Here is a 22,955-nt window from a genome sequence, read left to right as displayed (position 1 = left end):
TAAAACTAAAGTATTAAATTAAGTCTATAGAAAAATGCCTCCATTAAATTAAACAATCTCTTTAAGAATGAATGAAAAGCTATAAACATTCTCAACAATTTCAAATCGTATAATTATGAATTTGAGGTAAGGTGAGTAAAACAACTGGTAATTGACAGAACTAATATAATCATTAAATTAATGTAAAATATATTATTACGTATATAAAAGTATCTTAAAAGACAAATAAACACATAAAAGAATGATCGAATATTCATTTACTCATTATTTTCAGAAACTTTCTTTTACAGAACAAAATAAAGGTAATATTTTATTGCGATAATAACAAATAAATACGATTTTAGTCAGAAAAGAACGAGTTATTTCGCTTCCGAATTCTCGAACACTAGAAGGCAATAACATCGTGTCACTTGGTAGAACTGTTTCTACAGTTAGTACATTTTCATAACAGTAATCACGGCAGTATTTCATTACTGCGTTTCGTTTTCTTGGTTTACAGTTTTAGCAGAGACTAAATAAAGCAAAAAGGGAATAATGCACTGCACTAACCTATTTGACAAAATAGAAATGTTTCATTTTCTTGCTTTCAATTGATAAATCGTAAAAGAATTTTAATTCTTTGAAAACAATTTTAATAGCAGAAAATTTCGATTCAGAAATAATAAAAGCTAAACGTGTAGTTGTAGAAAAAAAACGGTAAATTTTTAAAACGGTATTTATTGTGTGTAGTTTCTACTTATGTCCTCTTTATTTTATTTATTTTATAACATTTAAACATCACGCTTCAATTACACAGGAGTTGGGTAAGCTTTGTAACATCAATACGGTAAAGCCATTACATAGTGACGTAAGTACATTGAAAGTCTGAACAAAGATATTACCACAAGATTTGTCTATGTTAATATAAAATTGTTGTAGATATACACTTACAATAGTTACTACAGTTTATATGCTAAACAAGAAAGTTTAGTAATTAATAAACGTCGTCTCAACATAGATTAAACTTACGTAGTAGTTGGAGCATATATACGATATCGCCAACGGACCCATATACGATATCCATAAACAAAGCGTAAGAATTATTGCAGAACAGATTAAAAGTAATATTATACTAAATATAAAATTAAGATCAAATAATACTAATTAATAAAAATCTAATTACTAATACGCATCAACTTTTAAATTCGATAACTTTGAACATTCCATTAGTTTTTATGATGTGACATATAAAAAATAGCTCTATTTATTGCAAAAGTGGCTGGTTTAGATCTTATTTGATTATTTTCAAATTCTGTCATGCTGTCATAAATAGCGATCGGTGAAGATAATTGAAATGTTGATTGGGTGAAATTGGAGGCCAGCCCTTGGGCCCTTGGGGTTTTCGTTTGCGGACATTATTGTTTTTGGTTTATATCAATGACTCATTAAGAAAGGTTTTAAATTTATATGAAAAAAGGTGTCCTTTCTATTAACTGCCTTAATTATGTGTAATAATCTGATCCTAACGAAAAATTTATTTATGATGAATTAAACAAAATTCAACAATAGTGTGAACCTAACGATATGTTAATAAATCCATAAATGCTTTTACATTACGTTAAAAAATAACAGTTCTGAAGAACAAAAAAAAAAAGCAGAAAATCTATACAAGAGGTCAGTGATGTTCGGGATCCTTGAAAAAAAGCTTACATTTACATGTTATAATGAATCTTTAAAACACTATCTTTTTGTTATTAGAAAATATGCAAAAAATACAGTGATGAGGAGTAGGTGATACTTGCTGTGAATCTTTGGTAGCACGTGCCCTTTCAATTGATAGATCTATTCATATATTTTTGTCTTCGAACAACATACAAAATTTAAATGACAATTTTACCTGTAAATATTCACATCTGGGAAAAATACATAATACTCTACTTTACTACGTGTTAGCTGATAATTCCCCTACAATGAATAACGATCGCTATTAGGTAATAACGATAACAACCGTAATCAACGACCTTACATGCTTCGACAAACGGCGGAGAGACCCATAAGGATAAACTTTGGATTTGGGAGTCAAACCTGCGATCGTCAGTTTTAAAGTGACTATTTACACCACTATATGATTGATTGTCAATATCTCTTTGAATACTAAATCTTGAGAAACACCTTCTATAGTTTTTAATATACAAGACATATTAGGGGATGTGTGAGAGGAAGAGGGTTTAAAGTTCCTCATCCACTATCGTAAAGTGTCCTTCGGCCAGAAGAGTGTTGTGTCTTGTGGGCTCATAAACACATACGAACTAAAAACTGACGTATTCTATATTAAAGTTATCCGAAAATTAAAAATATATACAAAAACTCGACAACAACCGACAAGTAACCCACCAGACACAACACCCGTCTGTTCGGAGGGTCCTTCCTTTTCAATAGGTAATGAGGAAATTCACACCCTGTTCCTCGCACATCTCTCCAAGCTGGTGACCCCAAACGTGATGTTCCTCGCATCCTCCAAACATTTGAGACCATCTTTTACAATTTTGGCTCATTTCGTTACAATCACAAGTATTTACACATTTGTTAGAGCATAAAATACAGAAATAAGGGGATGCTTACAAAATATCTTATATTATATTACAATTGAATTTATTCCCAATTCAAGAAGAAATAAATGGTGAGTCTACATTCTCGTTGCAATTAGGATACAATTTTTCACAAGGTTGTGTTGCTGAAAATGCAGCGTCGTATTCTTCATCTACATCATCGATTTCGTTGCCTTTTGGTAATCTGAATAAAAAAAACAAATAAAATTTTATTTGCAATAATAACAAATTATCATAGAAGATATATGAAATAATGTATAGAAAAAAGTACTATTTCTTATGCAACCTTTTTGTTCTCATAGTTATTTTAGGTAAATTGTTTACATCACGTAGATAATAATACATACAGCCAACCGCTATTGGAAAACCAAGGCCCTTAGTAAAAAAATTGTGATGTATATTTTTTTCCAGCAGTGAAAATACAGACCATTGCAATACTTACGTGAATACTGCTCGTATTATTTCATCCACAAATGCACCTTGCGAACTGTTTTGTGTCTGACCAATTAAACACAATGTCTTTAACAAACAACTTCTTCCATCAGAACCGAAACTAAAACAAATGAAAAGATATAAGCTTATTAGCACAGCTTAGTAATTTTCTCACAAACGAAAAGAAACTAACTTCAATTACATCGATCAGTAATACAAGGTAGGTAGACGAAAAAATAGTACAGTAAATACACATTACTTGGAATAACTCAAAAAGTACTAATCAAATTTAAATAGAACTACATGACAAACACCATCGTTCCAATAAAAAAAGGAATCATCGAAATCAAAAAATATACAGTTGAACCTCCTCCTTTTTTCAAGCCGGTTAAAAAGAGACAAGATAGGAGGAGACAGTGCAACCTTAAGTTTAGTGGATGATGACGCTCATGGACTTCTGCACCGTTAGGGCTTTTGCAGAAGCACACACAGCGCCAACATGATTGTTTTTTTTTTTTTGGACTGAAAATATTTTTCTTGTATTTTTCTTATATATATAAAGGAATATATTCCTTTGAGTTTGTATATTTGTATAGTACCTTTTTTTAATAAAATCTTTGTTTTTTCAGAGCAACACATTGTACAATTTTCCGATTCCAATTTTAAATAGTCAACTAATGTCTTATATATATATGAATAGCCCGTTATCGCAGTTTGTAGTGGCCTGCTTTCTGTTCCGCGGGTTGTGAGGTCGATTCCCGCCTGAGTCTGGGTGTATTATATATTTTATGTATGGTATACTTGTATTATTTCCAAACATTTTTAACAACAAATTTACAAAAAAAAATATTTAGCTATATCAGCCCGCTGTTACCTATAACACAAGCAGAGGTTGCTTATTTTAGGAACAGACGACTATGTGTGATTGTTATATTATGAGATATATTTTTTATTTATTATTATTATTTGCATTTTTTGGATTATTTCAGGAACATTGAATCTTATTGAAAAAGTACCATAATAGAAGGTTATTACACTTGGTTACTTATAATAAACAATGAATAAAATCGCTTAAACATCGATTGCGAATACAAACCCATCTAACAGAGCCTCGATCTGCTGATACAGCTTCGCCCGACTACTCCTATGAAAATCTACTCCATCCAAATGCACACCTTTCAAAAACTCTCGTGTGTGTTTCGAAGCGTGTATCTGTTTCACGTCTATTTTAAATTCTGGGGATACCAGTCCATCCACGCTACGCTTCGCAAACGCTGGATTTACTATGAATTTTCTGAAATAAATCGGATACATTTAAGCCCGTTACACGATTTACGATCTTATGCAATTGTAAAAGACAGTAAAGTAATATACTAGTGTAGTGTTAACAAAAGGAACCACATTTTTTTTTTCAGAGAAAACAACACTATGGCAACGATTTTGTTATTATAGATTCATTGATCGCTCACAGTAAACAAACAAAGTTACAGAGGCTTATGTTAGCTGGAGAGAAATAAAAGTGTTCGAAGCGTACTTCAGTGTATAGTCCTTCAAAGAACTTTTTGTACATACTCCAGGACAGATTTGCAAGGCTGTGTACGCTAAAACGCAAACACTTTCCTGTTTTATTCCATTTTCTTTAAAATATCGTACATATTTTATTGACGTGAAATTAGGAAAGATAACTAAGCTACATCTAAATTGGAATTTTTTATTACCCTAATGGATGTTCTGAAATGATAATAATTATGAAAATTAAAAATTAAATGAAACGAATTATTTGATTAAGTCCTAAGTAAAGTAATATAACGAGATGGCCAAGAGTATAGAATACTTAGAGATCAAAGGCAGAAAATGACGGACTCCACATCGGATTAGTACTATTTTGTGATACTCTACGGTACATCATATTATCAAATTAAGCTTTAATGACTATCTATACATGTAACTAATATTGTAGTGTCTGTCTGTGATTTCAAAATAACAATGTGTTTTCAAGTGCATATAGTTATTTACACGATATCGAAACACAAACAAACGATTTTCAAATTTTATCTGTCTTTCTGTTTGTCCGGATTAATCTTCGGAACGGCAGAACCGATTTTTATGGGACTTTCACTAGATAATAAAGGAGGTTATGGAGTAACATAAAGGCTACTCTTTATCCCGAAATTCCCGTTAAAATTGTGTTTTGTTGTTTATATAGGTATTAAATAATCAAACGTTTCCTATTAAATCTATATTAATATTATATAGCTTAAAAGTTTCTTTGTTTGTTTATGCACGCAAATCTCAAGAACTCGGATAGTCCATTCACCAAGATAGCTATGAAACCGGAGAAACAGCTAGTCTTTAATAAATTAAGACACATTTGTACAGCAGATTGATATTAAAAGATATTATAGTGCTAATAATATATTATAAAAGTACTTATTACTTTTCATAAGGTTTCTGGTCGATTATTTTTCCGTCATAATCCGTGAAATATATAGTCTTCGTATCCATCCTTCTATGAAGAGGGTCGGCTCTGTGATTGAAAGGGGAATATGGATCTTGAGGGAGTTCATAGGCTAAAGCAGCCGTAGTCCCCCACAGAAATATGTCGCCTATAGCTATTATAGCTGGATACGTCGTACAGAAAACTGAAATAAAAAAATAATTTACATATTATTTAAACAACTTTTTCTGATAGTAATATTTTGATTATTATTAAATATTGATCACTTCACAATTGAACAATACTGTAGTGGGTTCGAGACCAGATTTAATATATTACTCGATCTCGACCAGATTTTATAATACTCGTATCAAAATATATTTAATTAAAAAACGTGTATGTACGTAATTCATAAACGGCTGAAGTGAAACTTCTGAAAAGTCGTAGGAAGGTAAGCCGTTACGATTTCTTCTATCGAGTTTCTTCCATCGCGTTTTGAGTAGTAATGTGTTCTATACCATTCTTATACATTTATGTGTTTGTTTCTTTATCGTGACATATTTTCGTGTCATCGAGTTTCTAATCACAATGATTCTAAAAAAGTTTTACTTCGAAAGATTGATCCTCGATAAGAAAGATAGAAAAGGTCCTTGAATAAGAAAGAGTATTATAACTGCATTGCAACAGCATTCATCGCTTTAGCCTGTAATATCTCACTGTTTGGCATATGCCTCTTTTCCCACATAGGAGAAGGATCAGAGCTTAATCCACCACGCTGTTCCAATATGGGTAGGCGGATATATCACTATGGGTAACGATTGCTATCAGGTGTACATAATAACAACCGGGACCGACAGCTTACCGTGCTCTCCGAGGCACGGTGGGGGGACGCATAAGGATTAACAATCAGACCGGAAATAAATATTCGTATAAACACAAACACCGAGCTCTCCGAGCGGGAATCGAACCCACGACCGCCGGTGTTTAGGCGACGCCGACAAGGCACACGCACAGTTACACCAGAGCGGTTGTATTAAGAACTTAAAACTATTATATTATTGCTAGTGACCAGAAAAGTTTAAAAATTTTATAATAAAAAAAACTCCTAGGCTCAAATTAATTCCGAAGACAGAAAAATCCATGTAAAAATACATCATTCTCTAACGGTCAGTTTCAATATCCTATCTATCTTTGCAGTTACTTCCTAGAGATGGAATCGCTGATTTAACATGACCGTTAGGTTCATAGTATGATTCTATTATTTGGATAAATGATCTGCCTTCTCAATTCTTATCCAAAATTATTGGAAGCATTACACTATATGAAACATAAACGAATAAATTTCTTACCTATTTGAAACGAGCTACCTTCCGGAAAAATGATAAATCGCTTTCTTCTTGATAAAATTGTTCCATTACTAACATTGTCAACGTCTTTAGTATGCGACTGCCAAAAAACCAAGATGACACACAAAAACTGAAAGAAACGTTTTGAACCACACATTTTAAGTATCCAAGTATTTTATCATAGACCGACCAAAGACATGTGTGTCGTTTATAAAACAAGTTATATTTTATTGAATGTCAAGATAATATTAAACTTTTACGCATAAATTTTGGGACAATACTGCGGTTACTAGATTCCCAATTGTAGATGTCAGTAAAGTCTCTCATCACGATCTCTAAACAAGGTGACCGTTATTATTTCTGTATAGGCTGTTGTATTTTTTTCTTCTTTAATTTACAAATCTTTTGCTTTAAAAGCTGTTAAAAATTATATGATTTCTGTAAGTATTTGACGAAAACTTGAAGTAATTATAACTACAATTTGATTGATAATAGAACAATAAGGAAAGTTCGTCTTTCCATTAAAATTTATATTTAATTAATGATTTCTCAGCCACTACAATAAAAGAAAATGTACATAATGTCATTTTTACAAGATATTATAAAACATTGAAATAACATAATAATAAAAAAATCAACCTGTATAATATTTTCTTAATATACTTAAAATTAAGGTTAAGTAAATATGGAAAATATAGACATTTTTTTAAACAAATTTTTTGACACCACCATTTACGTTATCAGTATCAACATGCAGTGTCGTACGTGATAGTTTGTTGAAATGACGAATTCGAAGTATAAATTTGGAGTTTAAATTAGTATAAATTTGATATTAATAATAATATGAAGATTTTATTTGTTCAATCATATTCGTCGTAAATGTAAGTACTTATTACGTCTAACAAAACGATAAGATGGTTATATATATTTTTTAAATTAATAAAATTCTCATTACAACACACATAATAACATAACATACATAATACCATAACATTATTAAATTTTAAATCCTGCCCTGCGGTCACCAACTCGCCTTCCCAGCGTGGTGACTATGGGCAACACACATGAGTTACAACAACAAAACACGAAACAGAAAAAGAACACACAAGAAAAAGAACATTACATAAGGACTTTGCGAAAGGAAATGAAAATTATTCATAATCATTAATATAAACTAGAGATAAAATAAATTTTTATAATTATATATCTTTAGCTTTTTAGTAACAATGACACATATTTTATGAAAACAAGGAAAATTTTCAATCAACATTTTTCTAGAGGTGACTAATAGAAACAAAATGACTTACATTTTTTCACTCTAACAGAAACTTTTTCATTGTTCCAGGACTTAATAAAAACTAATAAATCACGCGGCGATTTCGACGAAGAAAAATAACCGTTTACGTTTTCAATATTATTTCATTAATATTATTAAAGAATAATATTTCAGCTAAAGACGATATTTGAAAAAGTATTTCATGTTTACGTAAATTATTATAAAATATTATTGTAATGCAGAAATTTAACCAACTGATATTTTTACTTATATTGAGTATCATAATATTTTCCTTTGTTCAGTTCAGTGACGCAAATAAAAAATCACATGTGAACAGGCAAAGGAGATATTTGAGCTTTAGGAATGTATCGCATTTTTTTGTAAGTATAGCTGTTTTTGTTTTTATATCGACTTTAACAACTACCTACCACCTTGGAACTTAAGAAGCCGACCGATGGCGGGATAACCATCTAACCGCTGGCTTTGATACACGCAGGCCGAAGACGGACAGCAGCGTCTTAGGTGCGTCAAAGCCAGCCCTGCGGTCACCAACCCGCCTGCCCAGCGTGGTGACTATGGCAACACACATGAGTTCACGCATTTTTTGTTCTATGTCCAGCAGTGGACTGTAATAGGCTGGAATGATGGTGAAATGATGAACAACAATTATATAATAGCTGTTGAAGGTTAAAACTCTAAGCCAGCTAATAAACCAGCGCTATCTTAGACTTTAGAGCAATACTTTTTATATTTATGTATATCTTAAACAATTTCACGAATTTTAATTTCAGGTTCGTTTGAATTTTAGGGCCAATATGGTACCAGTCGGTCAGATATTCGCCCAAGCGTTAGGTTTTCGTATGAACTGGGATGATCCGCCAGATTCCTTTCGACCATATCACCATTTGACGAGACGTGCCGTTTACAAGAATATTGAAATTTTGCTAAACAAGTATGTTTTATAATATTTATTTATTTAAGCCAAAAATGGGGTTATCTTTTTACAAAGCCAACTATTTCGTTGAGGATGAGCACAACAGGAAATATCTTGTTAAGAAGAAGGAGCTGATCGACTGGGGGATAACCTTATCCTTTCCGGGGATCACAGCCAAATAAAACCGTTTTCAAATAGTGTTGTGCTTCTATGTTGAGTAAGAGATTTGAGATTTCCTGAAGATGGTTGAAAAAAAATATGTTTTTGTTAAATAGCCTGATTTATTAATTATACCAAAACTACAAATGTCAATTCGACTCATTACAAAAATGTGACCCGCAGTGCTGACTAGTGGTTTTTCGACTAAGGAAATGATGGATTTTATTTTTAGAACTAGTTTAAAGTAAAAATAGGTGCTAAAACAGCACTCCTGCGCTTTTTAGCCTGATTTATGACATTATATCTTAACACCGCAGGTTGTCTGAAAGAGATCTCTTCTACAGTTAAGTCCACATTTGCATACAAAAACTGTAATATACTGTATTTTTATTGTTTTAAGTATAATTAATAATATATAAAGTAAAAAGTGGAGCTGGTCGAACGATATCAATATGAGTAAATAAAAGATTAAAGAGACCAAGCGTCTATCGTTTTTAGATCATAACAAAAAATAGGATTAAATAATTTTTTGGTAAAATAAAAATTTAGTTCAATGTAAATATTTGAGAAAACATGATTAACATACTTAAATATAATTTGTATGTGTGACACATAAACGACAAAAAAAAATAAAAAACAAACGTGTGATAAAAACAACACGCAATATTACGTATTGTGATAGCAATCACCCATATTATCTTTAGCCAATTTATAAATTACAGGCAATAACCGTACGAATAATTCGTATTAAATAAGTATAATAATTGTCAATCATATTGACATCGTTTCAAAATTAAAGCCGTCATATATATAATTGTAATAACTAATTAATTTACAAAAACAAAAGCAATAATATTTTTTTAGTTGTGGATGCCGGTAGAGTAAGCTGTTATCTGTAAAATGATATTTAACTAAGGTAGAGTAGTTGTAAGGTTTTTTTCTAATAATTGTGTTTGCTCGCAAACGCAAAAAAACCGACTTCAATAAAATTACATCGACGAGTAATACAACGTAGATCGACGAAAAAATAGTCAAGTAACTACGCGTTATCAAAGATTACTCAAAAAGTAGTTATCAGATCTCGATAAAATTTATATGTGACCACATGATAAACATCAGCTTTCGATTAAATTAAAAATTATCAAAATCGGTACACCCAGTAAAAAGTTATTACGGATTTTCGAGAGTTTCCCTCGATTTCTCTAAGATCCCATCATCAGATCCTGGTTTTCTTATCATGGTACCAAACTAGAAATATTCCCTTTCCAACAAAAAAAGAATTATCAAAATCGGTACACCCAGTAAAAAGTTATTACGGATTTTCGAGAGTTTCCCTCGATTTCTCTAGAATTCCATCATCAGATCCTGGTTTCCTTATCATGGTACCAAACTAGGGATATCCCCTTTCCAACAAAAAAAGAATTATTAAAATCGAGACATCCAGTAGAAAGTTATGCGGTATAATACAACGTAGGTCGACGAAAAAAGCGTCAAGTAAAAACGCATTATTAGATATAACTCAAAAAGTAGTTGTTAGATCTCAAATAAATTTAAATGGGACCAATTGACACACACCACCTTTCGATTAAAAGAAAATTTGTCGAAATCGCTCCACCCAGTCAAAAGTTCTGAAGTAACATGCATTAAAAAAAAAAAAAAAAAAAAAAATACAGTCGAATTGAGAACCTCCAACTTTTTTGGAAGTTCGTTAAAAAGGGAGGCAAACATTTTAACTATAGCGTATTAATATATATGATATTTTGTAAAAATAAAAACAGTAAAATAATATACTAACAATGCTATAAAAAATGTAGAGCATAAGTCACTCAAAAAAAAAATTTTTTCAGGATTGGCTTAGACGGCTTCAACTGTGTTCGACGAGCGATATGTGAAGTTAATCAAATAGAAAATACAAACGAAATTTACACTCGAATCCTCAAAATGATCTTCAGGTACATAAATACGTATCATATTTTTCTATTTTAACGATACTTCATTTTAGTGTGCGTATAAGTACTAAAAAGTGAGTTCACGCTATTTTTGGCGTAAACTTATGGAGGCCTATGTCCAGCAGTGGACTGTGATAGGCTGTAATGATGATGATGATAATGATGATAAGTACTAAATCAGCAAACTTTTGTAACAAAAAAATAAGAATGAGTGATAACCGTGACGAATGTAACAGTAATATTTATGACGTCACGCATTTGCTGTGGTTTGTGTCAAGCTATGGAAACCTGATTTTCCATAATCGTGAATTTATTATTTTATATTCTGTGAAAAGATTGCTAAATTAATATAGCTTTTTATTTTTTTACTTGTATATATGTCAATAATATTTAATATTTTATGAATGAACGATATGTTTATAATATGCTTATAATAAATATTTATACATTTTAAAATATTAAAATTGACCTGTGATTAGTTTTAGTGTACAATAAAGAATGCTTGTAAACATATAGAACAATATAACAATATAGTATGATATATATATATACTAGCTGACCCCGCAAACGTTGCTTTGCCATAACAGAATATTTCAAATATTTTTCTCCATTTGATCTCAGCACCAACTGTCGGGACAAACTGAAATTAAAATAGAATAATATTTGATATTTGATGCTGTGATGGTAGCACAGTCTACCGGATCAAATGTAAAACATTCCAAAATCAACAACTACTTATAAAGGAAAAATTAGTTAAATAAACATTTTCCAGTGGACCAAATTGTGAATCTAAACCATCCTCGAATCCCCTTGAACTCACACAAAAAATTTCATCAAAATCGGTCCAGCCGTCTAGGAGGAGTTCAGTGACATACACACGCAACACAAGAAATATATATATATAAAGATATGTGAGTGTGTGTGTTTTTAATAAACATGTTCATGTATTTTCTATACCGAAATTGTATTTAAATTTTCAGGCAAACGTCACCAGAAACGGAAATATGGCATAACGAAACCGCAGGTGATTGTGAATTATTAAAGAATATGTGTCCTTTTTCTATATTACAAATCTCTCGATATACAGACGATTAATAAAATAACTTTTTTAAATATACAGTTCTTCTTAATTTATCGCTTTTAAAATTATGAGATATTGTGGCTTGGCGATCGCACTTACCCATGCAGTTACACACTGTGAGTTACAGTACTGTCTGTGAATTTTAGCTGAGGTAGGACACAGTCAACTGAGCCAGGTCATAGCAGGAAATCAGTCAGTAGGTCAGTCAGTTAGTTAAGCCTATTACATTCCACTGCTCTCCATAGGACTCCGCGTGTTGGCGCCAGACATTCCAAGAAATATCCTGCTCAAAATCTGGAGCAACCTGACTGGGAAAGTACCTCGTGCCTTACAGAAGATCACAACCGAATAATACTGCTTTCAAGCAGTGTTGTGTTTCTGTAGTGAGCAAGATGATCAGAACTCCTCGGGGGGAATGGGGATAGGGTCAACAACGCGCTTGCGATGCTTCTGGTGTAGCTGGTTTCTATAAGCTACGGTAACCGCTTACCATCAGATGAGCCGTACCCTTGTTTGCCGATCTAGTTGTACAAAAAAACACACTTTTTTAGTTTTTGGTATCGTTATACACACTGATATTAAATCGTTATACGACAGTATATGTGTACTAATATTGAATCAGCTGTACACATTTATGCGTATTCTCCTTAAGGATATTTTGTTCAATTTTTAGTGTGAGTGATTCTTTTTTGTTAGCGTTTTAGTTTAACTAAACAAGCAAAAGCAGAACATTTCAATATTTCTATGATCAAACTATTAAAAATATTACAAAACTTGAAATCCTATTTACTTAAAATACTATAGTGAAAATAAAACAAGAGATGTAGCAAATCTTCAGCAGCGTCTTCGGTGCGACAAAGCCAGCCCTGTAGTCACCAATCCGCCTGCCCAGCGTTGTGGCTATAGGCAACACATGAGTTCACACCATTTTGGCGCAAACTTGTGGAGGCCTATGTCCAGCAGTGGACTGCAATTAGGCTTATAGGCTTTCTCCAACTAAAATGGGTCAGAACTTAATCTGTAAAATTTCATAAAATAAAACTGAATATTTGCTAAGTTACTTAGAACAGTATAAAACATACGAAATACAGGCTAAATAATAACAAACGCGAGATATATTAAAAGTTTAAATAGGAACTATTGTCCATAAATCTGAAACTAGCTATAAAACCTCAACAAAGTACAAATTATTATTTAATTATTTAGTTCTTAACCAGACAGAATTAAATATAACATATAGTACACAATAAGTTTTTTGTACCTGTCATAGTTTATTCGGACTTACTATCAAGCTAAAAGGATGCTATGGATCGACACGGAAGGATTTAAACCCACAACAATATACATGATATTGGCATCCTTACCGTGTCTCTTACTATACAAGTTTCTTAGTCATAGTCTACTTACTATTTAAATTTGTAAGTTAGCAATCAAAACAGAATTACTTTCCTTACCTTAGAATTACCCAGAAAATGCAGCGATCAAAAAATAAATTTTCTATTTGTCAAAAGTCACTATAAAAACTTAATTTTCAAATACCTATATTATTTAATTTTAAGGCCTGATTTTAACTAGCTACATTGATTACAATGTAGTAGTAATGTAGTATAACTCAGGTCAATTTAGTCACGTGACTTACCAATAACCGGGACAAGACGATACTCCGTTAGAGACCCGTAAAATGATCATAATCAGAAATCAAACAAGAGTACCGTAAGAGAAGCTCATGCAATCTTTTGAATATCTTACTCAGACCGTGAATTTACTTGAACATATAATATTTTAACAAAACTATTCAAAAACGGAATATGTACCATGTTTTTTATTTTGAAAATTGCGGGTAGATTTTGACGGCTTTAGTAATATCCATACCGGACTACCTTCTTTCTCACACGTATGCTGCGTAAACACTACAAAGGTAGTGGTGACCAGTAACAAAATGAATTCACTCCGACGATGCTCTAAGCCGAGGTGCGATCGCGCTAGGAGACACCCTTAGGGCGGGCGTTTTTCCCCCCCGAGCCCTCCCAGAGGGCTCCCATTCTTTCTTCGCGGCCGGCTTGCCTAAGTGCCCGGCCCCTCTCACCAGTGACGCTGTAAAGGCCGCTAGGGCCAACAGCACTCTACAATTCGAAAAAAAAAAAAAATAACAAAATGAAAATAAAAAAACATGGTCAATATCTCGTTTTTGAACAGTTTTACTTGAAGATTTAATTTAAATATTATATTTTATTTATCAACTATATTTTTTTTACTTAGAACATTTTTAAATTTTGCAATTTTTATGTAATTTAAGTAATATAGGTATAGCAATTATATTATTTTTTAAATGTTTAATTTATTTGAAACCGTAATTTAATTGTATCATTTATTATTAGTACCTGGATAACCAAACTTGACTCGGTATTTTTTTTTTGTTGTAAATCGTGGTTTTTGAAAATCATATTTTATACGAATTAAATTAATTTAATATACAATAGATACAAATTAAATGTGTTGATAAAAGGCTATAATAGATTTTTCACAAAAGACGGAACTTGATCTGGACTCGAACCGGGGTCTTCTCGTTTCGGGACTGCCCGATTTCCATTTCCATTTTACCTTCGTATTCTAATAATATTGTTCGTCTGATCGATTCTACTATATTCGTCGAAACAAAAAAAATGTATAAAAACCATAAACTCACAGACGTACTCATTGTATATTCTATTAGTAGACGTTTGTATGAAACAAAAGATCAGTCAGATCAAAGAATCGGTTTCAGTACTAAGAGGATTAACGACTGTTTAGCGTCTCAATCGTCAACAAATTAACCTAAAAAGTTTTACAATAAGTAAGATAAATTAAAATGGGTAGATTATATCACTTGATTATACTAATTTATGTGACTTTTATAATTTGCTTCTTTATTCAATTTGTTGAAAGCAATGATCAATCAATGGTGCACAGACAGCGAAGATATTTGAGTTTTCGAAACGTATCACACATCTTCGTAAGTATAATAAATGAACTAAATAAATATTTATTTATGTAAATCTATACATAAAATATAATTATGTTTTTTTTTTAATTTTTTTTATTGCTTTTTTAACTTTCATCCCTTTATTTGTCTGAATATTGTAACTACAGGAAGACAACCCCACTGGTCGTAATTTTTTTTTATTAAAAAATCATCAAAAAGGATATTCATTTGTTTACGAAAAAAAACCGACTTCAATTACATGACAAGTAATGTAACGTAGGTAGCCGAAAAAATAGTCAAGTCAATGTGCATTATTAGATACTAGCTACTGCCCGCGACGTCGTCTGCGTGAACGCTATACAGCACCAAAAATACCTACGATTATACCTTTTAAAATAACATTCATTTACCCGTTTCTTCTTTACATTTCATATCTACAGAAAAATCTCATATATGGCACTGCTTTACAATTGTCTTGTCTACTTATATTCATTTAATTATGTTTATCGGCTTAGTTACTTATATTGCTTGATTTTTATAGTGTGAAGCTAGCTTATATAGCATGGTTATTAACATAATAACAACAACATTCAAATATGCGTCGTAAGATTACACGTTGTTACAGAATGCGTTGAGGGAATAAAGCTTCACTGCTCGTTCCCGGTAGGTGATAGCATGATAATATGTACTCTATATGTTGACCCGACTTCTCAATAATATTCGTACCAAATTTGAAGTAAATCCATGCGGTACTTTTTGAGTTTATCCCGGACATACATACAGACAAACAGACAAACAGACAAAAATTCTAAAAACTATATTTTTGGCTCGGTATCGATTGTAGATCACACCCCAAGTATTATTTTAAAAAAATATTCAATGTACAGTTTTGACTTTCCTACCATTTTATTATATGTATAGATAACTCAAAAAGTACTTGTCATATCAGAAGATAAAAAAAAACATCGAAATCGGTCCACCCAGTTAAAAGTTACATAAATAAACATAAATAAAAAAAATTACAATCGAAATAAATATCAAAATAACCTCCTTCTTTTTCAAGTCGGTTCAAAATATGCAGATAAATATAAAATAGCATTGTTTATCATACATAGAATAAGAATAAAGTTTTAAATTTTAAAATTGTTATGTATTGACCAACTTATGCAATTAGGCCAAAAAAAATTTAACGTTACATCTGATTATTTTATAATAGCTTTAATTCAAAGATTTACAGGAACAATTTTGATTTAATTGTAAAAATAGCCAATTAATGACTAGTACACTCGTAAGTGGAGCTGAAATTATTAACTGTAACACAAGTATAACGACGTCAGTTAGATAACCTATATAAATAAAAATGAATGTTGCTAAGCGCGTAAGTCGAGAATGGTTCGACCAATAAATTTTTTTTTTTTTTTAAATAATAATTTTAATATCAACTTTCGACGAAGTTTGTCCGGGCAGCCAGTTATTTATAAAAATTGAAATATATAACGACGTAAAAACATAAATCTTTGAACTTACTATATTGTTTCTAAAGATATTAATAATACTTTAATTTACAAACACTAACATCTTAATTCTTCCATGCTAATTACTACTCATAAAATTACGATTCACGATTCAACCTGTGACAACCCACTGGTGGCCTAGGCTAGACCTCTTACTTCAAGTAGAAGAAGGATCGGCGCTTAATTCTCTACGCTGTTCCACTGCGAGTCGGCAAATAGGAAATACGCTACTATGAGTAACGATCGCTACCAGGAGTATATTATATGATAGCAACCGGGGCCGACGGCTTAAAGTGCTCTCCGAGGTACGATGGGGAGACAAAAGTACCAGAAATCCAAACCAAAAGAAGTATTTGTACAATTACAAATATCCATCGGAAATCGAGCCCGCTAACCGCCAGTGTTACATGACGCATACATGGCAGACGCACACTACTATACCAGAGCGTTTGAGCGGTAAAATTGAGATTATTACACCAAAATTTATTTCATTATCAGCCCTTTTACAATCCTGGACGTAAGCCTACGAGGGACTAGGGTATGCCAATACCAAATAATTCACTTTAGTCATCTAGACACTGCCAGTGACCCTCCTAAAATAGTCACAGCACTGGTTTGCGGCTGTTGCGCTGGCGGTTGTGGGTGCGATCCCCACACATGACAAACATTTGTTTTGGCCATACAGATGTTTACGTGGTGTGGGTGTTTGAGCAGTCCTTATGGGTATCCTTACCTTGCCTCAGAGAACACGTTAGGCCGTCGGTCCCGGATGTTATCATGTACACCTGATAGCGATCGTTTCTCATAGTAGGGAATATATCCACCAATCCGCATTGAAGCAACGTGATGTATTAAGCTCTGATCCTTCTCCTACATGGGGATAGAGGCCTATGCCCAGCAGGTTCAGTAAATGCTGATATACTATTATTATATTTTATCTACAGCTAATGACGCTGAAAAGCGCCATTTTTAGCGTCACTGTCACGCGTTAGTTGTTTCACACGATTTCATTCCCCATTTGTTTTTCATACGACGGGCCCTATATAATTTTAAGAGTAAATATAAAAAAGTGTTTCTTATGCAAATCTAGATCCGCCTGAACTTCAAAGTGAACATGGTCCCTTGGAACCAGATTTTTGTCCAAGCCCTCGGTTTCCGAATGAATTGGGATGACCCGCCCGATTCTTTTCATCCCTATCATCGCCTAAATCGACGTGATGTATTTATGAGTATGGAGACGTTATTGAACAGGTATATGTCAAAGTTTTTCATATGTATCTAAATTAAATTTACTCTGCATGTATGCGACCCACTTGCTGGCAAAGCCTATGATTTTAGAAAAGTTAGCACTAATGGACAATTTCCTTACAATATTAATGTAACAATAATTTATTAATAAAAAGATCGATAGACGAAAGTTTCTTATGAATTTTTTTAGACTGGTGGTCTTAAAATGCCATTAAATTATCTGAACATTATCCCTATAAACCTATATTTGTCTAAAAAATATGCCATATATTTTAAAAATAACTTTAAATGCCATTTTTATTATTTACTGCAGTGTTTAAGTTATTTTGAAAAAAAGTGTAATACATCAAAATCAATACAGAAAGTATCATTCATGTAGTCTTCCAAAGTACTATTAAAACTTGATTTAACAAAGTAAATAGTCATCAGTCATCGTCATTTCAGCCTATTGCAGTCCACTGCTGTACATAGGCCTCCTCAAGTTCGCGCCAGACATCCCGATTTTCCGCAATCCTCATCAAATATTCAATGTAAATATTCATTAAATAAAAATCAAAAACCCAATAATAATGATATCAGTCTACTTTATCGGCTAGCTGGACTAGCGGAAGCAATTTAATTAAAACAAAAACGTGCTGAAGTATTTGTATTAAGCCTCTTATGATAAATATGTTTTGTTTTATTAATCAATTTGTTAACAGGAATGGCTTGGAAGGCTTCCATTGTGTCCGACGAGCGATATGCGAAGTTAATCAAATGGATGAAACAAATGCGATTTATTTCAAAATACTGAAAATGATATTTAGGTAAATAATAATAGAAAAAAAATGCTAGAAATACGTAGAAAGATATTTTATTTAATTATACATTCTAAATGGTAATTACATATATATTTTTTTATTTGCTATAAAATAAATGTTTCTCTGTAAATTAAGATCATCAAAAAAAAACGTAAATAAAAAAGCACATTCACAGTTTCTAATTAATTATTAGCTATACACGTAATTTAATTCTAGTCAGCTAGTAGAAGAAATTTTATAAAAATTTCATTGGCAATAAAGTATGATAGAGAAGAGTGGATTATGTAGTTGCGAATATTTTTATTTATAAATCAGGACTTAACTTGACTAATATATTAAATTTTTCAGGGAAAATTCGTCAGAAACGGCAAAATGGCACGGCCATGCACAAGAAGATTGTCAAATCTCTATCAGTTCTTGTCCATTTTCATTACTTGAGGTTTCGCCATACACTGATCTTTAAAAATGTTAAAGAATGTTTATCTTTTTGCAAAATTGTGTATTTGTTTCGAAATAAGCATTATAATATCAATTATTCGATAGTAAAATTCTAAGAAGAGTTATATGATTACTATGAATGCCCCAAACAGATTTATCCAAAAAAAAACAGTTCTCTTGACTTTTAACATTAAAATAAAATAAATAAAATAAAAATAAAAAAGCCTTTTATTTCTTGCGAATTTTAGACGCAAATACAATACTTTTAAATATATATATTTTTTTTTTCATTTCACAAATCCTAGAAACCTTTTTTTATGCAAGTAAAAATAAGAATTACTCAATATCAATTGAAATTAAATCAATTTTTTTTCATTACCAAACATAAAACGATTTATTTTTTCTATAAAATAAGTATGTACTTTGTATATGTTTTCGCTTTCATTTATTAAGTTTTGCACTCACAGTGTTTGAACTTCAATAACAATATTGCTATTAATCAAAAAACATCAATTTCAGTTCTAGTAGAAAGCAATTTACCACAGGTATACATAATTAACTAAGGACCTAAGCAAGCAGTCACTGAACTCTTATTTCAATTACAACTCATGTAATAAACACATTCTCAAATGAACTATGTCTTAAAATAACTATTACCTAAGTAAGTACTCTTGGTAAGGAACGATGTGAACTTTGACGCATCATTTGCATACATCGGCAATAAGCTGTCCACTTACACACACTTTCACTCCGACAAATAGCACAGCACTTATCCCATAATCCAAGGACTAGTTCACTAATGACAGATTCACAGAATTAATGCTGCCTCTAATAAATTCCGATTGCACTGAAATCAGTTAATCCTAAGCTGATTGTAAATTTTCACCCCTGGGATGTAGCGGTTGTGATAACGCCTATAATTTAGAAATACAAAGCTATTTTGATCGACGTAATCTTAGAAAAGTTTTTGTTGTGTTCGAACTTTGTTAACACAATTTGTAGATTAATAGAAATAATTCACTAATTCAATCAAAATTTACTACACGATTTTACTTTATTATACTAAACTATTTACTTTTTTATACCAACTTCAGAATAGTAACGTCAATATTATGCGAACTTCTAAAAAAATACAAGTAGGACTAAAGAATTGCTATACTTAAAGAAAAAACATTTAGAAATTTCAAAACATATACAACATATATTTTATTTTATAGTATTAATTAGAAACTAAAGAAACAAAAATGTAACAACTGCTTTAAAGGTATTTCTATTACAAATATTTTAATTAATAACACGTTTACATAATGTCATAATTTCAACATAAATAAGTAGTTTTAAAGAGTTTAACTGATAAAAATTAAATGAATAATTTTTTTTATTAATTAAATTTCTAAAAAGATGTTCAAATTGTTACACGATCTTCAAGGTCTAGCATACCTACATATATGTAAACTTTTTATTTCATGTTAATATCACACCTCATTTTATTTTTATTTATTTGTAAAAATATTTTTTAATAGATATCAACAATTTATATTTTACGATTTATATTTTCCTCCGTGCATATATGCTGTGTGGTTACGGCAGTAAAGAATATACATAGCCACCCCCTCTCTTCCCCTGGGTGTCTTAAGAGGTGACTAAGGGATAACACACTTCCACTACCACCTTGGAACTTAAAAAGTCGACCGATGGCGGGATAACCATCCAACTGCTGGCTTTGAAATATACAGGCCGAAGACGGGCAGCAGCGTCTTCGGTGCGACAAAGCCAGCTCTGCGGTCATCAACCCGCCTGCCCAGCGTGGTGACTATGGGCAACACATATGTGTTCACGCCATTTTTAGCGTGAACTTGTGGAGGCCTATATAGAAGGTTGCAACCAAATAATACAACTATGAAATAGTATTGCGTTCCTGTACTGAGTACAGTAGCGAGATCTGCCGGGATCCCTTCCCAGCACTGCCCCCTGAAGTAACATTTTCAAAAAGTTAATAATTAATTAAAAAATAATGTACATAAATGTGTTTGCTTCCAGACGAAACAATAACCGACTTAAATTACATCGACAAGTAATACAACGTAAGTTGACAAAAAAAATAGTCTAGTAACTACGCATTATTGGATATAACTTGAAAAGTAATTGTTAGATATCAATTAATTTAAAAATTAATTGATAATTTAAAAATTAAAAATAAAATAAATTTAAATTTAAAATTACCACATGACACACACCACCTTTCGATTAAAAAAAATCATCTAAATCGGTCCACCCAATCAAACCTTCTGAGCTAATATGAAAAAAAAAATCAATCAAATTGAGAACCTACCCTTTTTTTGGAAGTCAGTTAAAACGCATATTGACTGTTGATACTTTCTATGAATGTAAACATTGAAATGCCAATTTGATCAACTGATTGAAACAGTATTTTCAATAAAGCAATGTAAACCATGTTGTGATTATTTATTCATACGCTAGCTTTTATCCGTTGCTTCGTTAGGGTTGATTTTAAATTGTTCAAGATTAATGAGATTGTAAAACTACTTAATGAATTTTTTCAATATTACAACGTATTACTTTTTTTAAGATAATGAATTGTTGTTGGATTTTTTTTTTGATATTTTTAAATATTTTTGAAGTGAGATATCTTTAGGCGCATGAGGGTACAATTTTTACGTCACGAAGATGTACGTTTTTTCAAACAACAGAGCCACCTAGCGTGTACTATAGAAACTACAAAGGTTGTTACATTAATATCGATAGTATTACATTGCAAACTAACTAGATGGCGCTGGAACGTAAATCTAAAGCTTTCGATTTATATAAATATAATCATCATTACAGCCTATATAGTCCACTGCTGGACATAGGCCTCCACAAGTTTACGCCAAAAATAACGTGAACTCATGTGTTTTGCCCATAGTCACCACGCTGGGCAGGCGGGTTGGTGACCGCAGTACTGGCTTTGTCGCACCGAAGACGCTGCTGCCCGTCTTCGGCCTGTGTATTTCAAAGCCAGCAGTTGGATGGTTATCCCGCCATCGGTCGGCTTCTTAAGTTCCAAGGTGGTTGTGGAACCTTGTTATCCCTTAGTCGCCTCTTACGAAACCCACGAGAAGAGAGGGGGTGGCTAAATTCTTTAGTGCCGTAGCCACACAGCACATATAAATATAAACGAGACTTAAAAATTTGTACGCCAAAGAAGATTCACTTCTGACGTGTGTACTTTGTACGCACGTATTTTTTTTCCTTAATTAAAGTACGTAATAAACTAAACTTTTTAACACAAAATATACACTTTATTGTTAATAATTACAACAGTATTGTTCTCGTAGGTACAGTAGTTTCCTCTTATAACGGATTTCTATTTATTCAATAATATTTTCGTGCTGAGTATTTTTTTCTGTGGTACTGCTTAACCTCCTGAAGCTGACCGTGAAGCTGTTGATTCAGATTGCCTTAGCCAATGAGAATTAGCGTATCCAAGCTCCAACCGTCCGTCATCGTCAAAAAGTCTTTGACACAAGGAAGAACGTTGAATTATTGAACTTGATGCAAAAATAAAAATTATAATCGTATTGTTTTCAATAATTATTAGATTTATAATTCAACAACAAAATTAAATTAGGTGTATTGTGATTGTGAACAAAACACATTTCAATATTGTTTTCTTCCAAACAACGAATTTAAACTCGCAAACGAAAAAAAAACTACTTCAATTCAAAAAAATTGACTAGCCAGTTGGCGTAGTTTGTAGTGGCCCTGCTTTCTGTTCCGCAGGTTGCGGG

At 31.9% G+C, this 22,955-nt stretch overlaps 3 protein-coding genes across 3 annotated transcripts; 2 read left to right on the top strand and 1 right to left on the bottom strand.

Annotated features, from left to right (window-relative positions):
* Positions 1–2,597: 2,597 nt before the first annotated feature.
* LOC123659243 lies at positions 2,598–6,960 on the bottom strand. The gene is made up of 5 exons (XM_045594492.1): positions 6,807–6,960; positions 5,458–5,662; positions 4,117–4,314; positions 3,031–3,141; positions 2,598–2,772 (listed from the first exon to the last, which is right to left on the bottom strand). The coding sequence occupies exons 1-5, from the start codon at positions 6,958–6,960 to the stop codon at positions 2,643–2,645; spliced, it is 798 nt and encodes a 265-aa protein (XP_045450448.1). The 3' UTR covers positions 2,598–2,642.
* A 1,355-nt stretch (positions 6,961–8,315) lies between these two features.
* On the top strand, positions 8,316–12,234 carry LOC123659242. Its single transcript, XM_045594491.1, has 4 exons — positions 8,316–8,459; positions 8,871–9,031; positions 11,020–11,124; positions 12,102–12,234. Exons 1-4 carry the CDS (start codon positions 8,316–8,318, stop codon positions 12,214–12,216), a joined length of 525 nt encoding a protein of 174 aa, XP_045450447.1. The 3' UTR covers positions 12,217–12,234.
* A 2,816-nt stretch (positions 12,235–15,050) lies between these two features.
* Positions 15,051–19,276, top strand: LOC123659173. Its single transcript, XM_045594429.1, has 4 exons — positions 15,051–15,194; positions 17,769–17,929; positions 18,628–18,732; positions 19,075–19,276. The coding sequence occupies exons 1-4, from the start codon at positions 15,051–15,053 to the stop codon at positions 19,187–19,189; spliced, it is 525 nt and encodes a 174-aa protein (XP_045450385.1). The 3' UTR covers positions 19,190–19,276.
* Positions 19,277–22,955: the final 3,679 nt, after the last annotated feature.

Source organism: Melitaea cinxia, chromosome 13 (genome assembly GCF_905220565.1).
Source record: "Melitaea cinxia chromosome 13, ilMelCinx1.1, whole genome shotgun sequence".
Taxonomy (NCBI): Eukaryota; Metazoa; Arthropoda; class Insecta; order Lepidoptera; family Nymphalidae; genus Melitaea; species Melitaea cinxia.
The sequence above is the reverse complement of the archived record's forward strand: the minus strand, read 5'-3'. Positions and strand labels throughout refer to the sequence as shown.

Bases quoted from the DNA above. Each gene is read 5' to 3' on its own strand.
- LOC123659243 (XM_045594492.1), bottom strand. From the start codon at position 6,960: ATGTGTGGTTCAAAACGTTTCTTTCAGTTTTTGTGTGTCATCTTGGTT. The intron at 4,315-5,457 runs GTAATAAGTACT...GATTTATTTCAG, and splicing joins GACCAGAAACCTTATGAAAA to AAAATTCATAGTAAATCCAG. The intron at 3,142-4,116 runs GTTTGTATTCGC...CATTTGTTTTAG, and splicing joins ATCGAGGCTCTGTTAGATGG to TTTCGGTTCTGATGGAAGAA.
- LOC123659242 (XM_045594491.1), top strand. From the start codon at position 8,316: ATGCAGAAATTTAACCAACTGATATTTTTACTTATATTGAGTATCATA. The intron at 8,460-8,870 runs GTAAGTATAGCT...TTTTAATTTCAG, and splicing joins GGAATGTATCGCATTTTTTT to GTTCGTTTGAATTTTAGGGC. The intron at 11,125-12,101 runs GTACATAAATAC...TTAAATTTTCAG, and splicing joins ATCCTCAAAATGATCTTCAG to GCAAACGTCACCAGAAACGG.
- LOC123659173 (XM_045594429.1), top strand. From the start codon at position 15,051: ATGGGTAGATTATATCACTTGATTATACTAATTTATGTGACTTTTATA. The intron at 17,930-18,627 runs GTATATGTCAAA...ATTTGTTAACAG, and splicing joins ATGGAGACGTTATTGAACAG to GAATGGCTTGGAAGGCTTCC. The intron at 18,733-19,074 runs GTAAATAATAAT...TAAATTTTTCAG, and splicing joins ATACTGAAAATGATATTTAG to GGAAAATTCGTCAGAAACGG.